Source organism: Leptodactylus fuscus, chromosome 2 (assembly GCF_031893055.1).
Source record: "Leptodactylus fuscus isolate aLepFus1 chromosome 2, aLepFus1.hap2, whole genome shotgun sequence".
Classification (NCBI taxonomy): Eukaryota; Metazoa; Chordata; class Amphibia; order Anura; family Leptodactylidae; genus Leptodactylus; species Leptodactylus fuscus.
Window position 1 is genome coordinate 30690344 of NC_134266.1, and position 23368 is coordinate 30713711.

A 23368-nucleotide genomic window follows, 5' to 3' on the forward strand; every position below is an offset into this window, starting at 1 on the left:
CTGATTCTTACCAGAGTTATCATGCCAGAATCAGCGCCGCGTTACTCCATGTCAATACCCCCTTGCAGTCTGTATTGTAACACAGAGCTGCATTCACATTTCTGAAAGCTTCAGAGCGGCAATCTTAGGGGTCATTCACACGACCACTGCTTTCCGCCCCAGGATTTCCGTCCTAAACTATGGGAAAACTGGACAGGGGACACTTGCCGGCAGACAGCTTTAAAACTCATTCATTTGAATGGGTTTTTAAAGGTAGCCACTAGGGTTGAGCCGATCTTGAGATTTCAGGATTGATTTTAAAATCCGATTTCCAATCATTTTCCAGCTGATCCCACTTTGCTTTATCGTCGATCGGAATCCAATCTTTTCCGATCCCGATCGCTCAACCCTAGTAATCACCGGTGTCCGTAGGCGGCCTCTCCACCTGTAAACCGTTTTTTTGTTTTGTTTTGTTTTTTTGCACAAACACAACGACACAAAGTCGTACATGCAAAACTTTGTGTCTGTGCAAAAAAAAAACAGTTTCCAGGTGGAGAGGCTACATATGGAAAAGAACAGACATGCTCATTCTTCAGGCGTAGTTGCCTGACCAAAAAACACCGTGGGAACTCGGCCTTAGTCTCAGGTAGGTTTTTGCAGAGGACCACTTCAAATTCCTTTCCAAATTCTGCAAATTCTTACAATAAAGGGGAAGATGATGGAGGCCGCTATATTGTGTTGAACACTATATATTTGCAAGACTGTAATGTATTGACTTAATGAATGAAGTTCGGGTGACTCTTCCCCTTTAACCAGTAGCGGTGCCTTCAGTGAAGGGGATTTATTGATTTCCTATTACTATACATAGACCGGCAATAAAAAATCCATTGTGTCAGCAGGAAAGAAATTAACAAAATGTATTACTGAATATCGATCACGTTGACACGGTGGGCCGCAGCGGGATGATATACATTAGCCTGAAATTATCACTGAATCGGCGTATCCTCATGAGATATCTCATTTATTATCATTTCTGCAAGTATATTTTGCCTTCTAAGCAGTATATGGGGACAAGGAAAAATTGGAGGACCAATCAGATTCCAGCTCTCATTTTTCAGCCCTTATAACACTGTAAGGAGCAATCTGATTGGTCACCACGGCCAAGAGCTATCCTTTGCTATGCATGGATTTGGATCAATGGCTCCCTATATTTGTATTGTCTATGTGGCCGCATTTCTGCATTTAGCTCCATGGATATTCATGGACACAGTAATCTTCACAATCAATGGATATTTCCAGCCGTATATCAATGCTTTATTGTTTCCTCCTAGATGAATATAAATAGACCCGGCACTGGAGATCGGCGGAGAATATAATTCTATTGAAATGTACAAAGGGAAAAAGACCAAAAAGAAACACAGTCACAGAACAAAGAAGAATTGTTCTCCGCATCTGAACCCAGCCGCAGTCACACAATGAAGGTATGCTGTTTATTACCAGAATTATTGTGAAAAAACACAACTGGACGGGTAAAAGACATAAAAGCCCATCACCGCCGACACCAACAAAACAAAGGTGGTAAGCAATACTAAGGATCCATGCGCTCAACAAACCTGGCATTTACATGCACATGGCACACAGCAACACACAATCTACAGGATGTTCTTCCCTATCACGGAAATGTAGGCAGACCATGTTTGTTTTTTGGAGAATTTACACATACTGCCATGATTTTTAGTGGTTGTGCCTCTAGCGCCACGTGTTGGAAGGGAACTACTCGGGAAAATGTATACAAATTAGGCTAAGGCGCCAGGGGATGAAACCGCGGCAGGAACACATTGCAGTTCTTCCTGCAGCGCTTTGAACAGAAAGTTCACAGAGTTTTCCTCCGTGGACTTTCTGTTACCATTATATCTATGGGAAAGCCCCCGGCGTTTCCATAGACATAACTGACATGCTGTGATTTCCAAAACCACGCTGGACCATGCTAGAATTTTTTTGTAGTGGTTTTTGTCAAAAACCGCGCCACAAAAAACACTTTGCATTTTTTTCTGCCTCTCATTGACTTCCATGGGTTTTTCAGGTGGACCCCGCCTCAAAACGTGCCTGCAAAAAAATCCATGTGAACTGACCCTTAGACCGGGTTCACATGGGGTTTTTTGGTCCGGAACCTGAGGTGGTCAAAAATACGGGTAGTGCAGTCTGACCATGGTCATGTGATTAACGGTCCATGGTCATGTGATTAACGGTCCATGGTCATGTGATTTACGGTCCATAGTCATGTGATGAGTACACAGGTGCCGCTCGTTAGAGTCACAGCACAATAATCAGACATCTGCCTGGTAATCAGCTGTGCACCTGTGCGCTCATCACATGACCATGGACCGCAAATCACATGACCATGGTCAGAGTTTTATCCTCTAGAAGTAACAGAATGAATGACAGCAAGCAGAGATCTAGAAAACCGTGAAGAAATTATACAGAAAGTATATTGGAAAATTGTATATCTTTTTATTGTACATTTGTTTGTCAATATTGGTCTGAAAGTGGCCAACCCCTTTAAAGATATGTTATACAGCAGAATTTGGAGCTGAATTTCAGGTGGATTCTGCCAAATCAGCTCCAAATTCCACCTGCAATCTGCCAGATACTCATTTCAATAGGAGGCAGATGCTGATTTTTTTTCCCATAGATTTTTTCAGCTAGTAGAATATATAAGCATATAGCATCTATCTATCTATTTATCTATCTCTCTATCTGTATCTATCTATCTATCTATCTATCTCCTATCTATCTATCTATCTATCTATCTATCTATCTCCTATCTATCTATCTCCTATCTATCTATCTATCTATCTATCTATCTATCTATCTATCTCCTATCTATCTATCTCCTATCTATCTATCTATCTATCTATCTATCTATCTATCTCATATCTATCTATCTCCTATCTATCTATCTATCTATCTATCTATCTATCTATCTATCTCCTATCTATCTATCTCCTATCTATCTATCTATCTATCTATCTATCTATCTATCTATCTATCATCTATCTCCTATCTATCTATGTATCTATCTATCTATCTATCTATCTATCTATCTATCTCCTATCTATCTATCTATCTATCTATCTCCTATCTATCTATCTATCTATCTATCTATCTATCTATCTATCATCTATCTATCTCCTATCTATCTATCTATCTATCTATCTCCTATCTATCTATTTATCTATCTATCTATCTATCTATCTATCTATCTCCTATCTATCTATCTATCTATCTATCTATCTCCTATCTATCTATCTATCTATCTATCTATCTATCTATCTATCTATCTCCTATCTACCTATCTATCATCTATCTATCTATCATCTATCTATCTATCTATCTATCTATCTATCTATCTATCTATCTATCTGTATCTATCTATCTATCTATCTATCTATCTATCTATCTATCTCTTTAACTATCTATCTATCTATCTATCTATCTATCTATCTATCTAGCTCTCTCTCTCTCTATCTATATCTATCTGTATCTATCTATCTATCTATCTATCTATCTATCTATCTATCTATCTATCTATCTATGTCTCTCTCTCTCTCTCTCTCTCTCTCTCTCTCTCTCTCTCTCTCTCTCTCTATCTATGGACTTGATATAACATCCCCTTCTCATATTGCTCTCCATTAGAAAGACATCCTAAATGACACGTACCGGAGCTTGTTCTGTCCGTGTATTCGCCCCTATAATTATCATTATTTGCACATGAGGTTCTCAGATTTCCTTTCACCTGAAAATGAAAGCAGTGACATCAAACCATCGTGTGTGAATAATGGGAAATTTCACACATACACAAAACAATTACGAGAGGAAATCCTGCTCAAATGAGTTCATTACCGAAATGAGCTGTCAGGCTCAGGCGGGCATTGCATTTTTTTCTCACATATTTGGTTATGAATTGCTCTTTGATGTCGCCATGTAAGACATTTAGTGGAAATATTAACACAGCGGCAACCAAAATATTTCTGCTTTACATGGTCTAAAAATTGACCCCAGTATTGCTTTACAGCCCCATCCGCAGGCCATTGTTGTCTCTTTATCCTCATCACTTTTGCTCTAGAAGACCAAAGATAGATGGCAAAATATGTAAATATAACCTATACAGTATAATGTCCCCATTGTTATAGCCCCCACAGCATATTACCCCATTAATATGGCCCCCACAGTATAATGTCCCCATTTAATATGGCCCCCACAGTATAATGTCCCCATTTAATATGGCCCCCACAATAAATATATTGTCTCACCTCCCGGTGTCCCCACAGAAAATTGCACAATGATGAGTGGAAGCGGAAAAAGTGAAAAATGGCTGCAGTGAGAAGGGGTTAAACCATCATTTTAGATCAAATTTCAACAACTCCATAACTCCATGGCACAACAATTTCGATGTTCGCTTGCCCTCATTCTGTCATCCTCTGGCACCTGCACATACAGATCCTATTCACCAAGGAAGTGAGTGGAGGAACATGCGACCATACTCGTCCTTCAGCCTCCTCTATGGTAGCACACCGCTCCCCAAACTAATGCAGGAGTGGCGGAGGAGGCTCAGTGATGTGCACAGCCACATGGTCCTCCACCAACCACCAAGGTATGAATGGGATTGATCTCTGCTTGTGCCATAGGCTGGCAGAATGAGAGAGGATCAATCATCATTACACACGGTACAGAGGTGGGAAATACTAATGGGGCATTATATTATTAGGGGGCACAAATGGTGTGTGAGGAACTTATATTATAAAAATGAATTTCTGTCTGTCTGTCTGTCTGTCTGTTCTCTATTGCAAACCAAACGACTGGACCGATCTTCACCAAATTTGGTACAGAGATACTTCAGGTATCCGGGAAGGTTTAAGACAAGACTCCAAATCACTCGGACGTACCGTTGCTGAGATACAGCACTCCAAACACAATGCCCCCCCCCCTCCTTAGCCAATACAAACCTGCAAGTCTTTCACTCATATTCCAACTGTAATACACACGGTCACTCCACATACACAACCCAACACTGATATCCAAGCTATCCAAGATATACACGCATCAGAGGATTAGATAAACAGATCAGCACACAGTATCACACGCCAGAGGATTAGATACACGCGTCTGCACACAGTACCACATGCCAAACGATTGGATACGCGCTTCTGCACACAGTTCCACACACCAGAACATAAGATAAGCATGTCTGCACACAGTACCACATACCATAGCATTAGATACACGCGTATACACACAGTACTACACTCCAGAGGATTAAATATGTGCATCTGCAAACAGTTGTACATGCCATAGGATTAGATACACACGTCTGCACACAGTAATACATGCCGTAGGATTAGATACACGCATCTACACACAGTTCCACACACCATAGGATTAGATACGCGCCTCTTTACACTATACCACACAGGGGAGGATTAGATACGTGTGTCTGCACACAGTACCACATCACCGAGGGTTAGATATGCGCGTTTGCACACAGTTCCACACGCTGAAGGATTAGATACGTGTGTCTGCACAAAGTAACACACGGGGGAGGATTAGATACGCACCTCTTCACACAATACCACACAGGGGAGGATTAGATACGCACATCTGCACACAGATCAACACGATGGAGGATTAGATACGCATGTCTTCACATAGTACCACCACCAGAGGATTAGATATGCGCATCTACACACAGTACCACACGGGGGAGGATTAGATACACACATCTGCACACAGTTCCACACTCCAGAGGATTAGAAACACATGCCAGCACACAGTACCACATGCCGTAATATTAGATACGCTTGTCTGCACACAGTTTCACACGCTGGAGGGTTAGATACACGCGTCTGCAAACAGTACCATACGCCTGGAGATTGGATACATGCGTCTGCACACAGTATCACATGACAGAGGATTGGATATGCGCATCTGCACACAGTTCCACACACCAGAGGATTAGAAAAGCACGTCTGCACACAGTACCATATGCCGTAGGATTAGATACACGCATCTGCTTACAGTTCCACACGCCCGAGGATTAGGTACGCATGTCTGCACACAGTACCACATGCTGTAGGATTACATACGTGCATCTACACATAGTTCCACATGCCGTAGGATTAGATACGCACCTCTTCACACAATACCACACAGGTGAGGATTAGATACGTGCATATGCACACAGTACCACACCTTGGAGGATTAGATACATGCCTCTGCACACAGTACCACACGGCAGAGAATTAGAACGCGTCTCAGCACACAGTACTACACGGGGGAGGATTAGATATGCGCATCTGCACACAGTACCACATGCCAGAGGATTAGATATGCGTATTTGCAAACAGTTCTACATGCCAGAGGATTAGATATGCGTATTTGCAAACAGTTCTACATGCCAGAGGATTAGATACATGCGTCTTCACACAATACCACACACCGGAGGATTAGATACGCGCCACTGCACACAATACCACATAAGTGAGGATTAGATACCTGTGTCTGCACACAGTACCACATAGGGCAGGATTAGATACACGCCTCTGCACACAATACCACACGCCAGAGAATTAGATATGTGTGTCTGCACACAGTACCACATGCCGTAAGATTAGATACGCACGTCTGCACACAGTTTCACTTGCCGGAGGATTAGATACGCACCGCTTCACACAATACCACACAGAGGAGGATTACATATGTGCATCTGCACACAGCACCACACCAACAAGGATTAGATACTTGCGTCTAAACACAGTACTACACGGGGAAGGATTAGATACAGCTTTACTCCAGGTATCCATAATAATAACTGATCACAGGTTTTTCACTGATATCCAAAATGAGATACACAGGATCACATGACGCCTATGGACATACACACAAACAACATACAAAATACACCAGTGCAAAATTGCACAATTCTTATGGGGCCACTACACAAACATAAAATGTAATATACACATGCAAAGACGGGTCCTCCTGCTAGTATTGTGTATAGGGGACACTAATGGGAAATATTCTGTGTAGTGGGGCACTAAGGTGAATTATACTGTATATACGGAACACTAAGGGAAAATATATTGTGCAAGGGTACTAAGGGGAATTATACCTTGTACAGAGGACACTGAGGGCCATTATACTGTGTAGAGGGCACACTAAGGGGAATTATACTTTGTATAGGGGACACTAAGGGGAATTATTCTGTGTATTGGGGCACGGAACTGAATTATCTTGTATATAGGGGGCATGAAGGGGAATTATATTGTGTATAGGGGGCACTAAGGGGAATTGTATTGTGTATAGGGGGCACTAAGGGGAATTATATTGTGTATAGGGGCACTAAGGGGAATTATACTGGATATAAAGGGCACCAAGGGAAATTATGCTGTGTATACTGGGCACTAAGAGGCATTATACTGTGTTTAGGGATACTAAGGGGAATTATACTCTGTATAGGGTACACTAAGGGGATTTATGCTTTGTATAGTGGGCACTAAGGATCATCATACTGTATATGAGGGTCTTGGCATTCTACCGCACAGCATGCTGCACTATTGCATTAGAAACATGTTTTTTCCTGCAATGGAAGTTTCTAGAAGAGCATCCAGGGCACATATGAACACAAAGCTGGCCAGGTTTACACAGCTGTAATAGGAGGTAATCTACTCTGTACCTTGTATTACAGCTGCAAGTCCTATTATAATAACTTTTAGGGTTCAATGACATGAATTATTGCAATGGGGTATCATCCTCGATTTTTTTTTTATTTTAAATGGCAGGCAGTAAACAAAAAGTTGCCCACTCCTTCTCTAGACAAATAGAACATTCTAAGACATAGAAGCGACATTTGGAAATCTAGCTCAGATCCTTATTTCTCCAAGGAGTTTCTCATCCACAGAAGTTCACAGTTGCTGCTGCAGCCGGTCATAGATAATGAAGAATATTAGGAGATCTTACAAGGTTCTAGTTGGTGGTGAGCGGGCACTGTCACGGAGTACAAGTATATTTATTAAACCTAATGTAAGATGTCGCTCTCCACTTACACAGGCTGCTGTTCAGCAGGGTCACTTTTCCGTTTCTAATCATTGCTTCATTAGATATAGCAGCGTAATTGCAAGCTTGAAGAAACCGAGTGAGCTGTAATGAAAAGTGACTAATAGCTTGTGAAAGATTCATCTACGGACCTTAGGGTTAAATCATCAGATCATATAAATCCAATATGCATAAACAAGACGTGCAGGATGCCGTGTGAGCGGAGTCATTGCATAAGAAGGTACGGAACAATGGAGCTTCATAGTTTGAAAGATTCATCGAGTGGCAGTCTTCTATTCTGGTATACACAGTCTTCATGTGTAACACAATATACATATCTGTACATAATGTCATGTCTATACAAATGTATGGGCCCTGTACAAAACTGACAATGAATAATGTGGCATGTTCCATCGGCTACAATATATATGGGAGTATTCCCCGCCAGAAGAACTGTTCTCTCCAACATATGGCACCTCTATGCTTGTATGTAACTATGCAGCTCTACATTACAGCATACCTCCCAACTGTCCTGGATTCCTCGGGACATTCATAGATTCAGTGTCCTGTCCCGCAGTCCCGGTCAGCGGGAGTTATGTCCTGGTTTCAACTCACCAGTGTCCTTGGACGCCGATGAGTTGAATACATAGGTGATTAAAGCAGGAGCTGTCACAACTCATCTCCTGGTTTAACGCTGCGCTCCTGCATGTGAAGGCGCGATGTGATGACGCCTACAACTATGTGAGTGAGTGAGACTGCGGAGAGAGCTGCAGGGAGCGTTGGAAGGGTGATAAGTGGTTTTTTGTGTTAAACATTGAACATAATGTAGGGGTGAAGATGAAGGGGGGAGACATGAAACTCTGGGCAGATGAAGGGGGGGGGGGTTAACAGAATAACACTAGGGCAGATGATGGGAGGGGAGAATGCCATGACACTGGGGCAGATGAAAGGGGGGGACGGCATGACACTGGGGCAGATGAAAGGGGGGGACGGTATGACACTGGGGCAGATGAAAGGGGGGGACGGTATGACACTGGGGCAGATGAAGGAGGGAGAATGGCATGAAACTGATGGCAGAGATGGGGGACATGAAACTGGGGGCAGATGAAGGGGGTATATGAAACTGGGTGAGAGATGGAGGGGGGACATATAATTTACGGGTGACTGTAGGAATATTATACGGTGTGGGGGCACATGAAAAATGAATGAGAATGGGCGGAGCCAATGTAAAAGTGGGCAGAGCTAAACTTGCCGTTTAGTTGGATCCAGATTTGTGTGGGCCCTTGGACGATAGGGTCTGAGTGGGCCCCTTTGCAGCAAAAGATGGTGCAGCAAAAAACACCAGACATTAGGTGGTTATGGTTGTGGTATATCTGTTGGAATTACTATAGGTCCTCTGCAGCTTTCAACTTTTGCATTTCAAAAGATAAAACAGGGGTGAGACCCGCAGCAATAATGGACAAGTTGTGGGAGGGAGAACCGATGTGCTTTTAGCTGCAGAACGTCGATCAAATTTGTAGAAATCTCATCTAAGGTGTTATTATGAATGGTGATCCCCTGAGGGCTCTCACACAGTATAATGTCCTACTTAGTGCTCACATACACAATTTCAGGTCCCCCAAGGCCCACCACACAGTATATTGGCACACTTATGCCCCAACTAACAGTACAATGGACTCCTATGCCTGTACATATAATGGCTCCACTGTTGCCCCCCATGTTAATGCTGGTGGGACACGGGTAGCAGTGCTGCAGGGTTCATTATCACCCACCTCTCTAAGCTCCCCAGGCTCCCAACCCCTTTCCTGCATCAACATTAGGACACACAAACTTTTCACTGCTGACACCAAAGCACTGCTGGCACGGGACGGGGCACAAAGTCTGGAGAGCTTAGAAATGGAAGTGCTGCCTTCAGCGGGCCCCCCACAGTCACTGTGGGTTCCAGCACCTGCCCCATTCAGTCAGGAGTTGATGCTGACTTTGTTTTCAGCCTTTGCAAAATCAGAGTGCTTGTGCTTCTCATGTGAAACTAGTTTACCCAACACAAACCCATCACATTAGAAATGCAGAGAAATCGGCAGGCAGCATGTTATCGGGCGGGGAGAGCGTAGCAGATTGATGTTTAGTTTTGTTAGAAAAATTTCTGTTTAACCTACAATGAATATATTCATTGTTGATTTCTGCATATCCTGAACTCCAGAGTCCAGTGGGTGGTCCTATTCACTAAACGGCAACTACATTGGAGACTCTGTTGCAGAAACTGTCCAAAATTGGCAGAGGGAAAAATCCTGCACAGAGCGGAGATGCAACCCCGTCCACTGACTAGTGGTGGCGCCAGAGAACTCCAGCTTTGTTTCTACCGTGTTTCCCTGAATATCAGACAGTGTCTTATATTAAATTTTGGTCCTCAAGATATGCTATGTCTTATTTTCAGGGGATGTCTTATTTTATTTTTGTGTGCTGCTGCCACCACTGTGCTATGCTGAGATGTGCTTTCTGCGCAAAGACTGTATGAAGAAAAACATTGCAGCCGGCTGAACACTGTGTGCGGTGCACAGGAAAGATCGCTGCTGCTGCTGCTATTATACCGTACATTGTATCCACTATTCCTCAGGTGTGAAATGCGCTGGGAGATTGCACTCCCCGCCGCATACGATGCTTAGTGTATGCACAGCGGGCTTCTAAGGGTGCATTCACACTACGGCGTTACAGCAGGGCTGCCGGACACTTCCCATTCATTTCTATGGGAGCCGGCATGCGAGCGCTCCCCATAGAAATGAATGGAAAAAAGCAGTCCATTCATTTCTATGGGGAGCGCTCGCATGCTGGCTCCCATAGAAATGAATGGGAAGTCTCCGGCAGCCCTGCTGTAACGCCGGCGTGTACGGCTGTGATACACGCTGGCGTTCCGTAGTGTGAATGCACCCTAAGAGCTCATCCTACAGCAGCAGGAACAGTGGATACAACGTATCACTGCGGCATCTGCAGCACACAAAACATTGCACACAGTGTTCAGCCGGCTGCAATGTTTTTCTTCATACAATCTTTGCACAGAAAGATTATTATTATTGGGGCATGTCTTACTTTCAGGGGTGCCTTATATTAGTCAATTCAACAAAACCTCTGCTCTGTCTTACTTTCGGGGGATGACTTATTTTTGGGGAAACAGGGTATTACTTGAACAGGAGCTGATCTGTTTCCTCTCCTTGTTCACTATAAGGGCTCGTTCACACGGTGTAACGTCCCGCAAGATTTGGCACGTGTACGCCGCGTGACCCTTTGCGTGCCGTACACGCTCCCATTCATTTCAATGGGAGCGGGGATCGTATGCGCCGCGCTAGTTTGCGGCCGTGCATTTATTCACGGCCGCAAACTAGCACGGTGCATACGATCCCCGCTCCCATTGAACTCAATGGGAGCGTGTACGGCACGCAAAGGGTCACGCGGCGTACACGTGCCAAATCTCGCAGGACGTTACACCGTGTGAACGAGCCCTAAGGCTGTATTCACACAGAGTAACGCCAGGCGTTTTTTGTGTGTTTTTTGCACATAGCGCCGCGTTAACGCAGCGTATACGCCGCGTTAACGCCGGGCAATGCCACCGCATAATAGCGCGGCGTTAACGCGGCGCTATGTGCAAAAAACACACAAAAAACGCCTGGCGTTACTCTGTGTGAATACAGCCTTCCAGTTTCTGACACTCCGAGTTTGCCAGAGAAGCTGATCTGTGCAGGGTCTAGGTGTCAGACCCCAAAAAATTAGATATTGGTGATTTATAGGTTTGGTCATCAGTATGAAACATACATTAGGAGCTAGAAAACCCCTTTAAGGAGTCAGCATGGCACATGCTAGGAAAAACAGGCCTGACAGACTGCAATCCCCAACAGAACCACTGGGTGGCCACACAGACACTTATAAATACACATCTTGTGACAAAGTATCACAAAATTGTGTGTTTTTTCATCCTGTGCCACACGTCATATATGTTAAGACAACAGGAAAGGTAAAAAAAGAACACATTTGTATATGACTACAGAATGATATCTCTCCCCCTCCCACAAGATACATGTATGACGTAGCGTACCATAGAGTGCCTGGTATTTTAGCATTATATATGCAGAAGCGCCTGTCATATAGTCTGACATATATCTAAAGTGTGAGATGTGAACATGTGATATTTAAGGTGATAATGTATTATGATGGTGAAGGATGACATGTGATTTATCTTTATTTTATTATACGCTGCTATTGTCAAGTTGTCAACCGAGCTGTGCTATCAAATCTGGACTTCTCTTTATGTGGACTGATGTATGATAAGAAAAGAAACAGAAATGTAAAATTACCGCATGAGCAGAAAATAAATGAATACATAAAACGTGCTTGAAAAGATAATGGAGAAGCCAAGACGGTTTCTGTGACACAAAGGTTAAAGAGTGTTGAGTGTAGCAGAAGTGATTTATATCCAGAGATTAGCTAGAGGAAGAAGATTCAAGATGTGCACATGAATCTCAAATCTGTATGGATGAGAATCATATTTATATACTTGTATTATAGGATAATCCAGCCTTATATTATAAGGATTGGTACTTTAAGGGGTTTTCTGGGATCAAAATATTTATGACCTTTCCTACAGATAGGTCACTTTTATGCAATCTTTGTGAGTCTATCCCATGATCAGCTATTCTCAGCACAGAGAATGGAGCAGGAAGCAGACAGCCCTTTCCTTTGCCTAGTGGCTGAAAAGAGTGATTGCAGCTCTGGCCATATTCATATGAATGGGAGCTGATCTGCAGTACCTGGTCAGGCCACTACACAGAGCAGTCTGCTCGCTGCTGAATTCTCTATGCTGCTGATCATTAGGGGTGCTGGGTGTTAGGCCCCATTTGGTTTAACATTGCTAACCTATTTTTAAGAAAGGGCATCAATATTTCTAGCCTCAAAAATAACTTTAATGCCACCACCCTCATGCATGACTAAGTGTGTAGGTAGAATGGGGCCAACTTTATAGCAGAATGTACTCAAATGAGTACATGACAAATGGCATTAAGTAAACGGCCGTAACAAATGAACTTCACCTGCCCTGACCTCTGCTTGAATATCATGAGAAATGAACTCCACCTGCCCTAACCTCTGCCCGAATACTATGACAAGTAAACTCCCTCTACACTTATCTCTGCCTGAATATCCTAAAAAATGTACTCCTCCTGCCCTGACCTCTGCATGAATACCATGACAAGTGTACTCCTCCTGCCCTGACCTCTGCCTGAATACCATGACAAGTATACTCCTCCTGCCCTGACCTCTACCTGAATACAATGACAAATGAACTCCATCTGCCCTGATCTCTGCCCGAATACCATGACAAATAAATTCTCACTACTCTGACCTCTGCCTGAATACAATGACAAATGTACTCCTCCTGCCCTGACCTCTGCTTGAATACCGTGACAAGTGTACTCCTCCTGCCCTGACCTCTGCTTGAATACCGTGACAAGTGTACTCCTCCTGCCCTGACCTCTGCCTGAATACCACGACAAGTGTACTCCTCCTGCCCTGACCTCTGCCTGAATACCGTGACAAGTGTACTCCTCCTGCCCTGACCTCTGCTTGAATACCATGACAAATGTACTCCTCCTGCCCTGACCTCTGCCTGAATACCATGACAAGTGTACTCCTCCTGCCCTGACCTCTGCCTGAATACCATGACAAGTATACTCCTCCTGCCCTGACCTCTACCTGAATACCATGACAAATAAATTCCCACTACTCTGACCTCTGCCTGAATACAATTACAAATGAAATCCATCTGCCCTTACTTTGACTGGTCCTCTGACCACATCTTTGCCTGTCCATTTGGTGCCACACACATCTATCTGTCTATCTATTTCATTATCTATATTTGGTTATCTATAGAAGCCATAGAAAATGTAAACAGGTGGTAAGCAATATAATAAAAAAAAGTTAAGAGGATTATATTATTGCTTATATACATACTATGTATTTTACTAATCTCGTCTTCAAAATTAGCATAATACACAGTAAGGGTGCATTCACACTGAGTAAACGCTAGCTTATTCTGAACGTAAAACACGTTCAGAATAAGCGGCGTCTAAAGCAGCTCCATTCATTTCTATGGGAGCGGGGATACGAGCGCTCCCCATAGAAATGAATGGGCTGCTTCTTTCACTCCGTGCAGTCCCATTGAAGTGAATGGGGAGTGCCGGCGTATACGGCAAGCTCTGCTCATGCCGGAGCATACACGCCGGCACTCCCCATTCACTTCAATGGGACTGCACGGAGTGAAAGAAGCAGCCCATTCATTTCTATGGGGAGCGCTCGTATCCCCGCTCCCATAGAAATGAATGGAGCTGCTTTAGACGCCGCTTATTCTGAATGTGTTTTACGTTCAGAATAAGCTAGCGTTTACTCAGTGTGAATTCACCCTAATATATAGTATTTGTGATGTAAGACACTTAGATATATTGCATCACAGCAACCAGTAGGTATCAAATGTGCGACAACAACTTTGAGTATATAACATCACATAATAATAATAATTACACCACCATACTTGAGGAGTTAAGTTTCCACTCCTTGAAATAAATGGAGCTCCTAAAGTGCTCCTCATTATAGTGACAGAATAGCCTACTTACCTGTGTAACTGTATCATTAAACATGTCTTCTCTCCTTTTCTAGCTATCAACCCCCCACTGTGATCTTCACGCGTAGAAAGAATATGGATATACTAAACACCACGGAATATAATTGCACAGAACAACTAACAAAAGGGATTACAGGCAAAATTCTTATCTCACTCACCTTGTCGATCTTGACATTGATGACAACTGCAATAAACTCTCTGGTAATTGCTGCAATAATTGTGACACGGAAACTTCATCATCCTGCCAACTATTTGATATGTTCCCTGGCAGTGACGGATTTTCTGGTCGCTGTGTTGGTGATGCCTTTCAGTATTATGTACATTGTAAAGGAGACCTGGGTCATGGGTCAGGCGGTGTGTGACATCTGGTTAAGCGTGGATATTACGTGTTGCACGTGTTCCATATTGCATCTCGCCGCCATCGCATTGGATCGTTATAGAGCTATTACCGACGCTGTGGAATATGCCCGAAAGCGAACTCCCCAGCACGCTGCCTTCATGATTGCCGTAGTGTGGATCATTTCTATATTCATATCTATGCCGCCATTGTTCTGGCGGCACCAAGGACACAATCGTGACGATGAATGCATCATCAAACACGACCACATCATTTTTACTATTTATTCCACATTTGGAGCCTTTTATATCCCCTTGGCGTTAATTCTTATACTTTATTATAAAATTTATAAAGCTGCAAAATCCTTATATCACAAACGGAATGTGAGCCGGCGCGAAAAAGAACAAAACGGCCAAGTTCTTCTAGAAGCTTGCGGGAAAAGTTCCACTTTGTGTATAGCAGAGAAGTCTTTCTCTGACCATTCGACGGATTTCGACAGGATCCATATCACGATACGGAACCCGAGAGCTGAAATGAGACACGAGAAAGCAATGAGGAAGCAAAAAATATCTAGCAATAGGGAACGCAAAGCGGCCACCACCTTGGGCCTAATCCTGGGCGCTTTTGTCATCTGTTGGCTTCCGTTCTTTGTTAAGGAAGTCGTTGTCAATATCTGTGGCGCATGTTATATCTCGGACGATATGTCCAATTTCCTGACGTGGCTTGGATACCTCAACTCCTTAATTAACCCTCTTATATACACCATCTTCAATGAAGACTTTAAGAAGGCGTTTCAGAAACTAATGCGCTGCAGACACTACCTATGAAAACGTATTACTTGAAATGTTGGATTTTTATTTCCCGTTTCTTTTTTGGTAAACCCGTGTTATACTACCGGACTATCAAACTGAGCAAACCAATGGTTTACCATAGTTTCTTATGGGAAAATTTGAACCAATTTTGGTCGAATGCCTGATACTTTGCTGCTGTTCACGACTTAGCTGAACCCTTTGGTTGGAAGAGAATATTCAACGTTAAAATTATTTTATATTTACATTGTATATCACTCAAAAATGGCAAAAATCATCCATATATGTATGTCATATGAAACATATTTTTCTGAAACAAAATAGGATGAAAAATAAATATTGGATCTGAATCCATTGGCGGTCTAGAAACATAAGATGTCAATCCTTAAGACGTAAAGTAACACAAACAAACACATCTTTATCCTTTGGTCCATTAGTAAGATACATGAGTATGTAGGTCATCTTCTTTCCCGTAGTTTTGGTGATGAGTTACCAAGTTATGATGACTCCAAGTTATATTTGGCCTCTATGCCCATGAGACTCACTAGAGGCGTAACTGAAGGCTCACGGGCCCTGGTGAGAAACCTCATCTTGGGTTCCCATGCGTGATTTCTCCTCCCAACCATCAGCTGAAAATCATCTGTACATTTTAGCAAGATTTACACTTCTGTATCCTTCTTTATCTGGGCCTAGACCACCATGAACCCATATAGACGACAGATACCTTTGGTCATTAAAGGGTTTATTTTCTCCTTACTGACAGAGGAAGGCTGTGTATCATAGCTCACCAGAGAGCAGAGGTCAAACATTTACGATACACACACTGACAGCCATCAATCAATTAGAAAGGAGATCAAAGAAGTTTATCCAGCCCTGAGGGTGACCTGTTGGGGCCCCCTTACTCCGGGGCCTGGTTGCAGGTTCATTATTGCAATCCGTATCATTACACCAGTGAGACCCGTGGAGTTCATATAGAGCAGAGGTGCCCAATACGTCGATCGCGATCTACCGGTTGATCGTAATGGACGTATGGGTCGATTGCGGGATGCAGCCAGGGATCCCCGGTGTCTGCTTGTTCACAGTGCAGGCTGAGAGTCGACTCTCAGCCTGCGCTGTGAACAAGCGGTCCGGACACTTGCAGGCCGCTCTTAGGGATGGAGGGGGCCGGGGTGCTGCTTGTTCACAGTGCAGGCTGAGAGTCATCTCCGGACACTGGCAGGCGGGGCTGCCGCAGTCCCAGCCTGTTAGTGTCCAGAGATAACTCTCAGCCTGCGATGTAACAAGCAGACAGTGGGGATCCCTGGGCGGCCATAGAACGCCGCTGTCTCCTGCTCTCACGCTCCGCCCGGCCCAGCCCACATGCTCGGCCCCGCCCACAGACACGCCCATCCCACCCACAGGCCCGCCTGCAGGCCCGCTCCGGCCCCGCCCACAAGAAGTGGGTAGTAGATCTTTCGACTTGGTCATGTTATAAAGTAGCTCACATGCTGACAAAGTGTGAGCACCCCTGATATAGAGGCAGAATAGCCTATGTGGTTTGGAGTCCATCACATTGTAAACAGCACTGTATAGTGGTCAGGTGGAGGAACTGCAGTTCAGCTTCCATTGAGCTATCGGCCCCCCAATCTGATATTTATGGCCTATCCTAAACAAACTCTTTTAACTTTGCCTTACTTAATAGTAAAAGGGAATATAGCAAACTCTATATATCTTCTCTATAATGTCCTAGATGACGCTCTCCAACTCTAAGACAAGAAAAATGGCTAAAAATACATATAATAAGTTGTATAATGGCCCGAATTAGTGCAATTCCTCATACACACACGCCATACTAAGTTTGGTGAAACCTGTGTCTTACCATGTCAATAGTCACAAATTTATTAGATCAAGTAGATGATAAGCCTATGACAAAATGTAACACACGGACCCGTATTTGCTATAGCAGGACAGTTATAAGTTAGGCGGTATGGATGCGCTGGATTTATCTCCGAGGCCCAGGTTGTATGATAAATGTGGTGCCAATATATTCTACATTATAAAATGTCACATTCTGTTATCTAGCTATGGTCAATGTACCATTAAAACCTTCATTATAATGTATATCATCACATCTATTTTGCTATATTTTTGCATTCAGTTAATTTATCTACATGTACATTTCTGTGAATTATACATGAAAGGATGATTGAAGGGAATCTTAACAAAAAAAAATGGAATAAATGCTTTATTTTACAAACAAATCTCCCTCCTTGGCCAAACTTGTGTTTATTAGAATAAATTATTTTACCTGATTCCAGTTACATTGTATGTTGTAACATGTCCATGCGAGCACTGCTAGGGGAAGTTCATTTTACAGCCCTTGAATTCAGTACTACAGTAATTGTCTAAATACATAAAGTGAGCTCCCCCTAGTGGTTGCTGTATGCAGGCAGAATTATAACATGTAATTATATGAACATGGGGCTCTTATGGAATGACTGTGGACAAACTACATTTCCCATGATTCATCTGCCTGTTCTCAATCTGTGTACCCCTCCTTTCTCCGCTCTACCCAGTGTGCAAATCCCACCCTGTACAGCGTCTGTTTTGTGTCTCACTTTTTCAGTCTGTGCAGTATTGTTCTCCTCCGCCTATCTGACACGGGCAATAAAACACTCCCATAAGTGGCTTCAAGGACAAGGAGGTCACGTGCTGTGTGACATTTCATTTGCTGGTTGAACTGCTCACAGGGAGGAGTAGTGAGCTTACAAACGAAACATCACAGTTGTGGTCAATGACCTGAAAATAAAGCAAATAAACGAGGCTGAATTTAAACAGGATATTTATTAGGAAGTGGTTTACACTGATGCATCTTGTTATTTGGCCCATATTTTTTAAGAATTGGATAACCCATTTAATTCCTAAACAAATGAGCAGTTTGGTGCACTTGGGGTATGGCTGTGTCAGTCAGAGCACCTGTTTTCAACTGTGGTCATCTGTGGTGATTTTGGTGATAATAGACTCTATTTTTAAAGGGATCATCTCATTGGTCACTGTAGGCCATGAATGGTTGTCCATGCAACATAAGGACAGTTTGCGTTGCTGGAGTCACTTGTACGTCAAACATAGAGAGACTTCCTCTGTTATAGTCATATGATCTTATGAGACAATATCTTTAAGGAGTCCATACATAACAGTAATTAGCTCTATAATTAATATGCATAATTATACATAACTACAGCTAACCAATACCGAATTATCCTCGAAATAAAAATGGTATCATAATTCACATCTGTTATAGTGTGTACAGTAAAAGAACTAAACAGGTGTAGAAGATCAGGAGGATTCCCTTGGCGTTTCTAATCCGTAAACTCTAATTAGAGCTTTCACAGATTTCGATACATCTGATGTATTCAGACAAGGCTCATGTTTTTCCAAATACTGCAGTCAAAATGAAGTTATTTTGAAGAGGATCTTTCACCCACCTCCACCAACTTCAGTACTCTGCGTCCTTTAACAGGTGCTGATTTCAGTATTTTTTTTCTCTAGCCCCCACCATTCCCAAACAATCAGAGCAGTTCGTTTTGGTGCCTGTTATGGTAATCACGGTCTCACTTCAAGTGGGTGATTTTGGGTGATCCTAAGCTCTATAACAATGTCTGTGTCTGATTGGACAATCTCAGAGCTCAGAATCACATCTTCATGCCAGTTCCTGCCTGACACCGCCCACCTGACAGTAGACAGTTTAATTAACATATCAGGCACCAAAATGAACTGTACATATTGCTCAAGAATGGTGGGGGCTACAGAAAAAATCCCAACTGTGCCAGAATCAGTGGAGTAGCCTTTCATTGCAGTGTCTGTAAGTCCCTCGGTGGCCTTTTCCAGTCTCTACCAGCCTCCAGGGTGAAGTCATGGGCCCAAGGGAGCCTTAACAGTAACATGGAGAGCTAGATGTTGCAAGTGAGACCAGGAGAGGTGAGTTAAGCTGAGTTTAAGTCTTAATCATGTTTCTGCACTTCCCACTTATTATACTCTGGGGTCCGAAGAGACCCTCTTTTATTTCACCCGAGATGAATCTCTATTTGTTCAGTTTTGTAAAAAAAATTACAAATTTGGAATATTCGGATTGAACCTGGATCAGGTCACTCATCTTTAGTAAATACCAAAATCGCTGCCAATAAATAAAAAGGTATTAAATATCATGTAATGACGATGGAGCGAACATTAGGGCAGATCTAACATACATGAAGAGACCTGAATATTTCATGTATATTTTATCACATTTATGAGACAATCAGAGAAAGAATGAAAATTTTCAGTACAGAAGGTTTTAATAACATTCAAAAATGATAACTATAAGGGATTTGTGATTGTGAAATGTCAGCTCTGCTGTCAAATATCCAATTATTCCTCCTTCCTTTACATGGATTGACTTTTTATCTGTATAACAAGAATTCCCCAGATCTAATCAATTTCTATTATACATTTTGGCTTAGTGCGTCTTGTGGAACTAGTCACGCGTGAAGTTGCCTCGATGATCAGTAGGGCAAACATTGGGTTTATCTGCTTTTTATATTACATTATAATATGGAAGCCATTCATATTCTGGAGCTTTGAGCTATTCTGAGATAAAGAACACAACATTAAAGTCAAATAAGCAAAAAAAAAAAACTACAGTATGTTCCCCTCTTAAAATATAAGATTAATTTTATCTTTATAATATGACACCATTGCATTGCATTAAATAAAAGCATAATAATAAAATAAATATAAAATAATAATTTATATATATATATATATATATATATATATATATATATATACTAGCTGGTACCCGCGACTTCGTCTGCGGTGATTGTAGAAGTGGGTATATACAGGCGCGGATAAGGTTTTCGTACTGTGTATATGGTATGGGATATGAAATGTAAGTTTGTATCTTGTTTTTGCTGTAATTCAGAGAAGACGTGAGACTTTTGTGTTGAAGTTATTTTGTATTTGAGCTGCTATATATACGGTGTTGTGAGAAACTTTACATAGTGACTTTGGGACAGAAGTATTTGAAGTTAACCCTTTCCCGCCGATGGCATTTTTTGATTTTCGTTTTTGACTCCCCTCCTTCTAAACCCCATAACTTTTTTATTTCTCCGCTCCCAGAGCCATATGAGGTCTTAATTTTTCCTGGGACAAATTTTTCTTCATGATGCCACCATTATTTATTCTATATAATGTACTGGGAAGCAGGGAAAAAATTCAGAATGGGGTGGATTTGAAGAAAAAATGCATTTCTGCGACTTTCTTACGGGCTTTGGTTTTACGGCGTTCACTGTGCAACCAAAATGACATGTCCCCTGTATTCTGTGCTTCGTTACGATTCAGGGGATACCAAATTTATATGGTTTTATTTACATTTTGACCCCTTAAAAAAAATCCAAAACTGTGTTAAAAAATTATTTTTTGAAAAGTCACCATATTCCAACAGCCGTAACTTTTTTATACTTGCGTGTACGGGGATGTATAGGGCGTCTTTTTTTTCCAGGAACGGGTGTACTTTGTAGTTCTACCATTTTTGGGAAATGTTATTGCTTTGATCACTTTTTATTCAAATTTTTAGCAGAATCAAAACAGTGAAAAAATGGCAGTTTGGCACTTTTGACCATTTTTCCCGCTACGGCGTTTACTGAACAGGAAAAATATTTGTATACCTTTGTAGAGCGGGCGATTTAGGACGCGCGGATACCTAACATGTATGTATTTCACAGTTTTTAACTACTTTTATATGTGTTCTAGGGAAAGGGGGTGATTTGAATTTTTAATCCTTTTTATTTATTTTTTTTATATTTTTTTTACTTTTTTTAAACTTTTTTTTTTGCATTTATTAGACCGCCTAGGGGTATTGACATGGGTGGGCGGTGTCGCGGATTGTCAGAGTGGTGGGGGCAAACATAGCTGTTCCGGAGCGTTAAAGAGCGCCTCCTAGAGAATCGTTAAGGTGAGGGGCAAAGTGGTAAAGTATATGTATATGAGATTGTGTGGGGTTAGGGGCGAGGCTGTAGAGGGCAATATGAATTTTGTGGCTTGCTATGGTCCAAAGTGTGTGAGATTGCAGAGATGGTGGTGTGAGTTTGGGTTTTGTGGGGGTCCTGGCACAAACGTATGTGCGCTATTGTGACGAAAAGTAGCCTATTGCGCAATCGAGTGTAGGGACTATGTTTGTGGAAAATTTCAGCCAAATCGGGATCCAAAGTGTGTGAGATTGCAGAGATAGTGGTGTGAGTTTGGGTTTTGTGGGGGTTCTGGGAAAAACGTATGTGCGCTATTGTGACAAAAAGTAGCCTATTGTTTAATCGGGTGTATTAACTATGTTTGTGGAAAATTTCAGCCAAATCGGTGGAGCGGTTTTTCCGTGATTGAGGAACAAACATCCGAACATGCAAACATCCAAACACACAAACCCACAAACTCACAAACTTTCACATTTATAATATTAATAGGATATATAGTATTTAGCTACAGTTTATAGGACAGTGCCTTCAGGCTTAAAGAGGTTTTAGATGAATTTGAAGGGGTTGTCCAGCACTAAGATATTAATGACTTACTGTATCATTATCATTACGATAGGTGATCAATTTCAGATTGGCGGGGTGGCAGGTGTCAGCATTTAGTGATATGCTTTACAGCATGATCATGGCCATAGGCAACAATAATCTGCAGAGGAGAGTTTTGTAGACATTCTCTGTGTAGGGTGAGACAATAAGTAAGATGTAATATCATCCATTCTCACTAGTGTCACTATAGTAGAACACAAAAAGAATCTATTCTATTGGAGCATTTGGTCTTCGCATCATTTCTCCACCAGCGAGCGCAGATCCAACACGAACTTCTGGTTCTTGGTTCCTTACTAGTGTCACTATGGGAGCTATCTGTAGAGGTGTTATCTTTTATTGTAATGTACTGTCTGCCCGGTTTGTGATATGTACATTATATAATATGCACATTGGTTAACATGATTAATAAAAGAACATGCACTTGTTCATTATAGATGGATGGTGGGTCCTCTGAAGGCCCTAAGGTACTTTGGTCCATCACTGACTTCTCTCCTGCCCATCATGTTTCCAATCAGCATACAAATTAAGATGGAAGTAATAAAGCTTACCAAGGCATTGCCTGAACTGGTGAAGCTTTATTGTTCATGTACACCGCTTTCCCCTAGAGCCCCATTCATTACTTTTGCAGGAAACTGGGGAGAGCATATTATATTGTGTGGGAACCTTCTGAATCTTGAAGACCTTCTAAACAAATTGTCTCACAATACATGTTATTTTATTAAGTTATTTGGATTCAACTAAAGAACAAGTCCTAATAACACATATCCAGCACGTGAAACTTTGCTAGAGCAACTTTACTTGCAAATTCCTAGTTCCACTTTTTAGTTCTCAGTGATACAGCCTGAGGCTCCTCCACAGAACCGTGACTTCTCATACAAGATCTATGGGGAACATCACCAGCTGG

At 42.2% G+C, this 23368-nt stretch overlaps 1 protein-coding gene across 1 annotated transcript; it reads left to right on the forward strand.

Annotated features, from left to right (window-relative positions):
* The first annotated feature begins 1339 nt into the window (after positions 1-1339).
* On the forward strand, positions 1340-16076 carry HTR1F (5-hydroxytryptamine receptor 1F). Its single transcript, XM_075263560.1, has 2 exons — positions 1340-1460; positions 14767-16076. The coding sequence occupies exon 2, from the start codon at positions 14807-14809 to the stop codon at positions 15893-15895; it is 1089 nt and encodes a 362-aa protein (XP_075119661.1). The 5' UTR covers positions 1340-1460; positions 14767-14806; the 3' UTR covers positions 15896-16076.
* The last annotated feature ends 7292 nt before the right edge of the window (positions 16077-23368 follow it).

What these genes read in the sequence shown, in the direction of transcription:
- HTR1F (XM_075263560.1), top strand. Translation starts at nt 14,807, where the DNA reads ATGGATATACTAAACACCACGGAATATAATTGCACAGAACAACTAACA.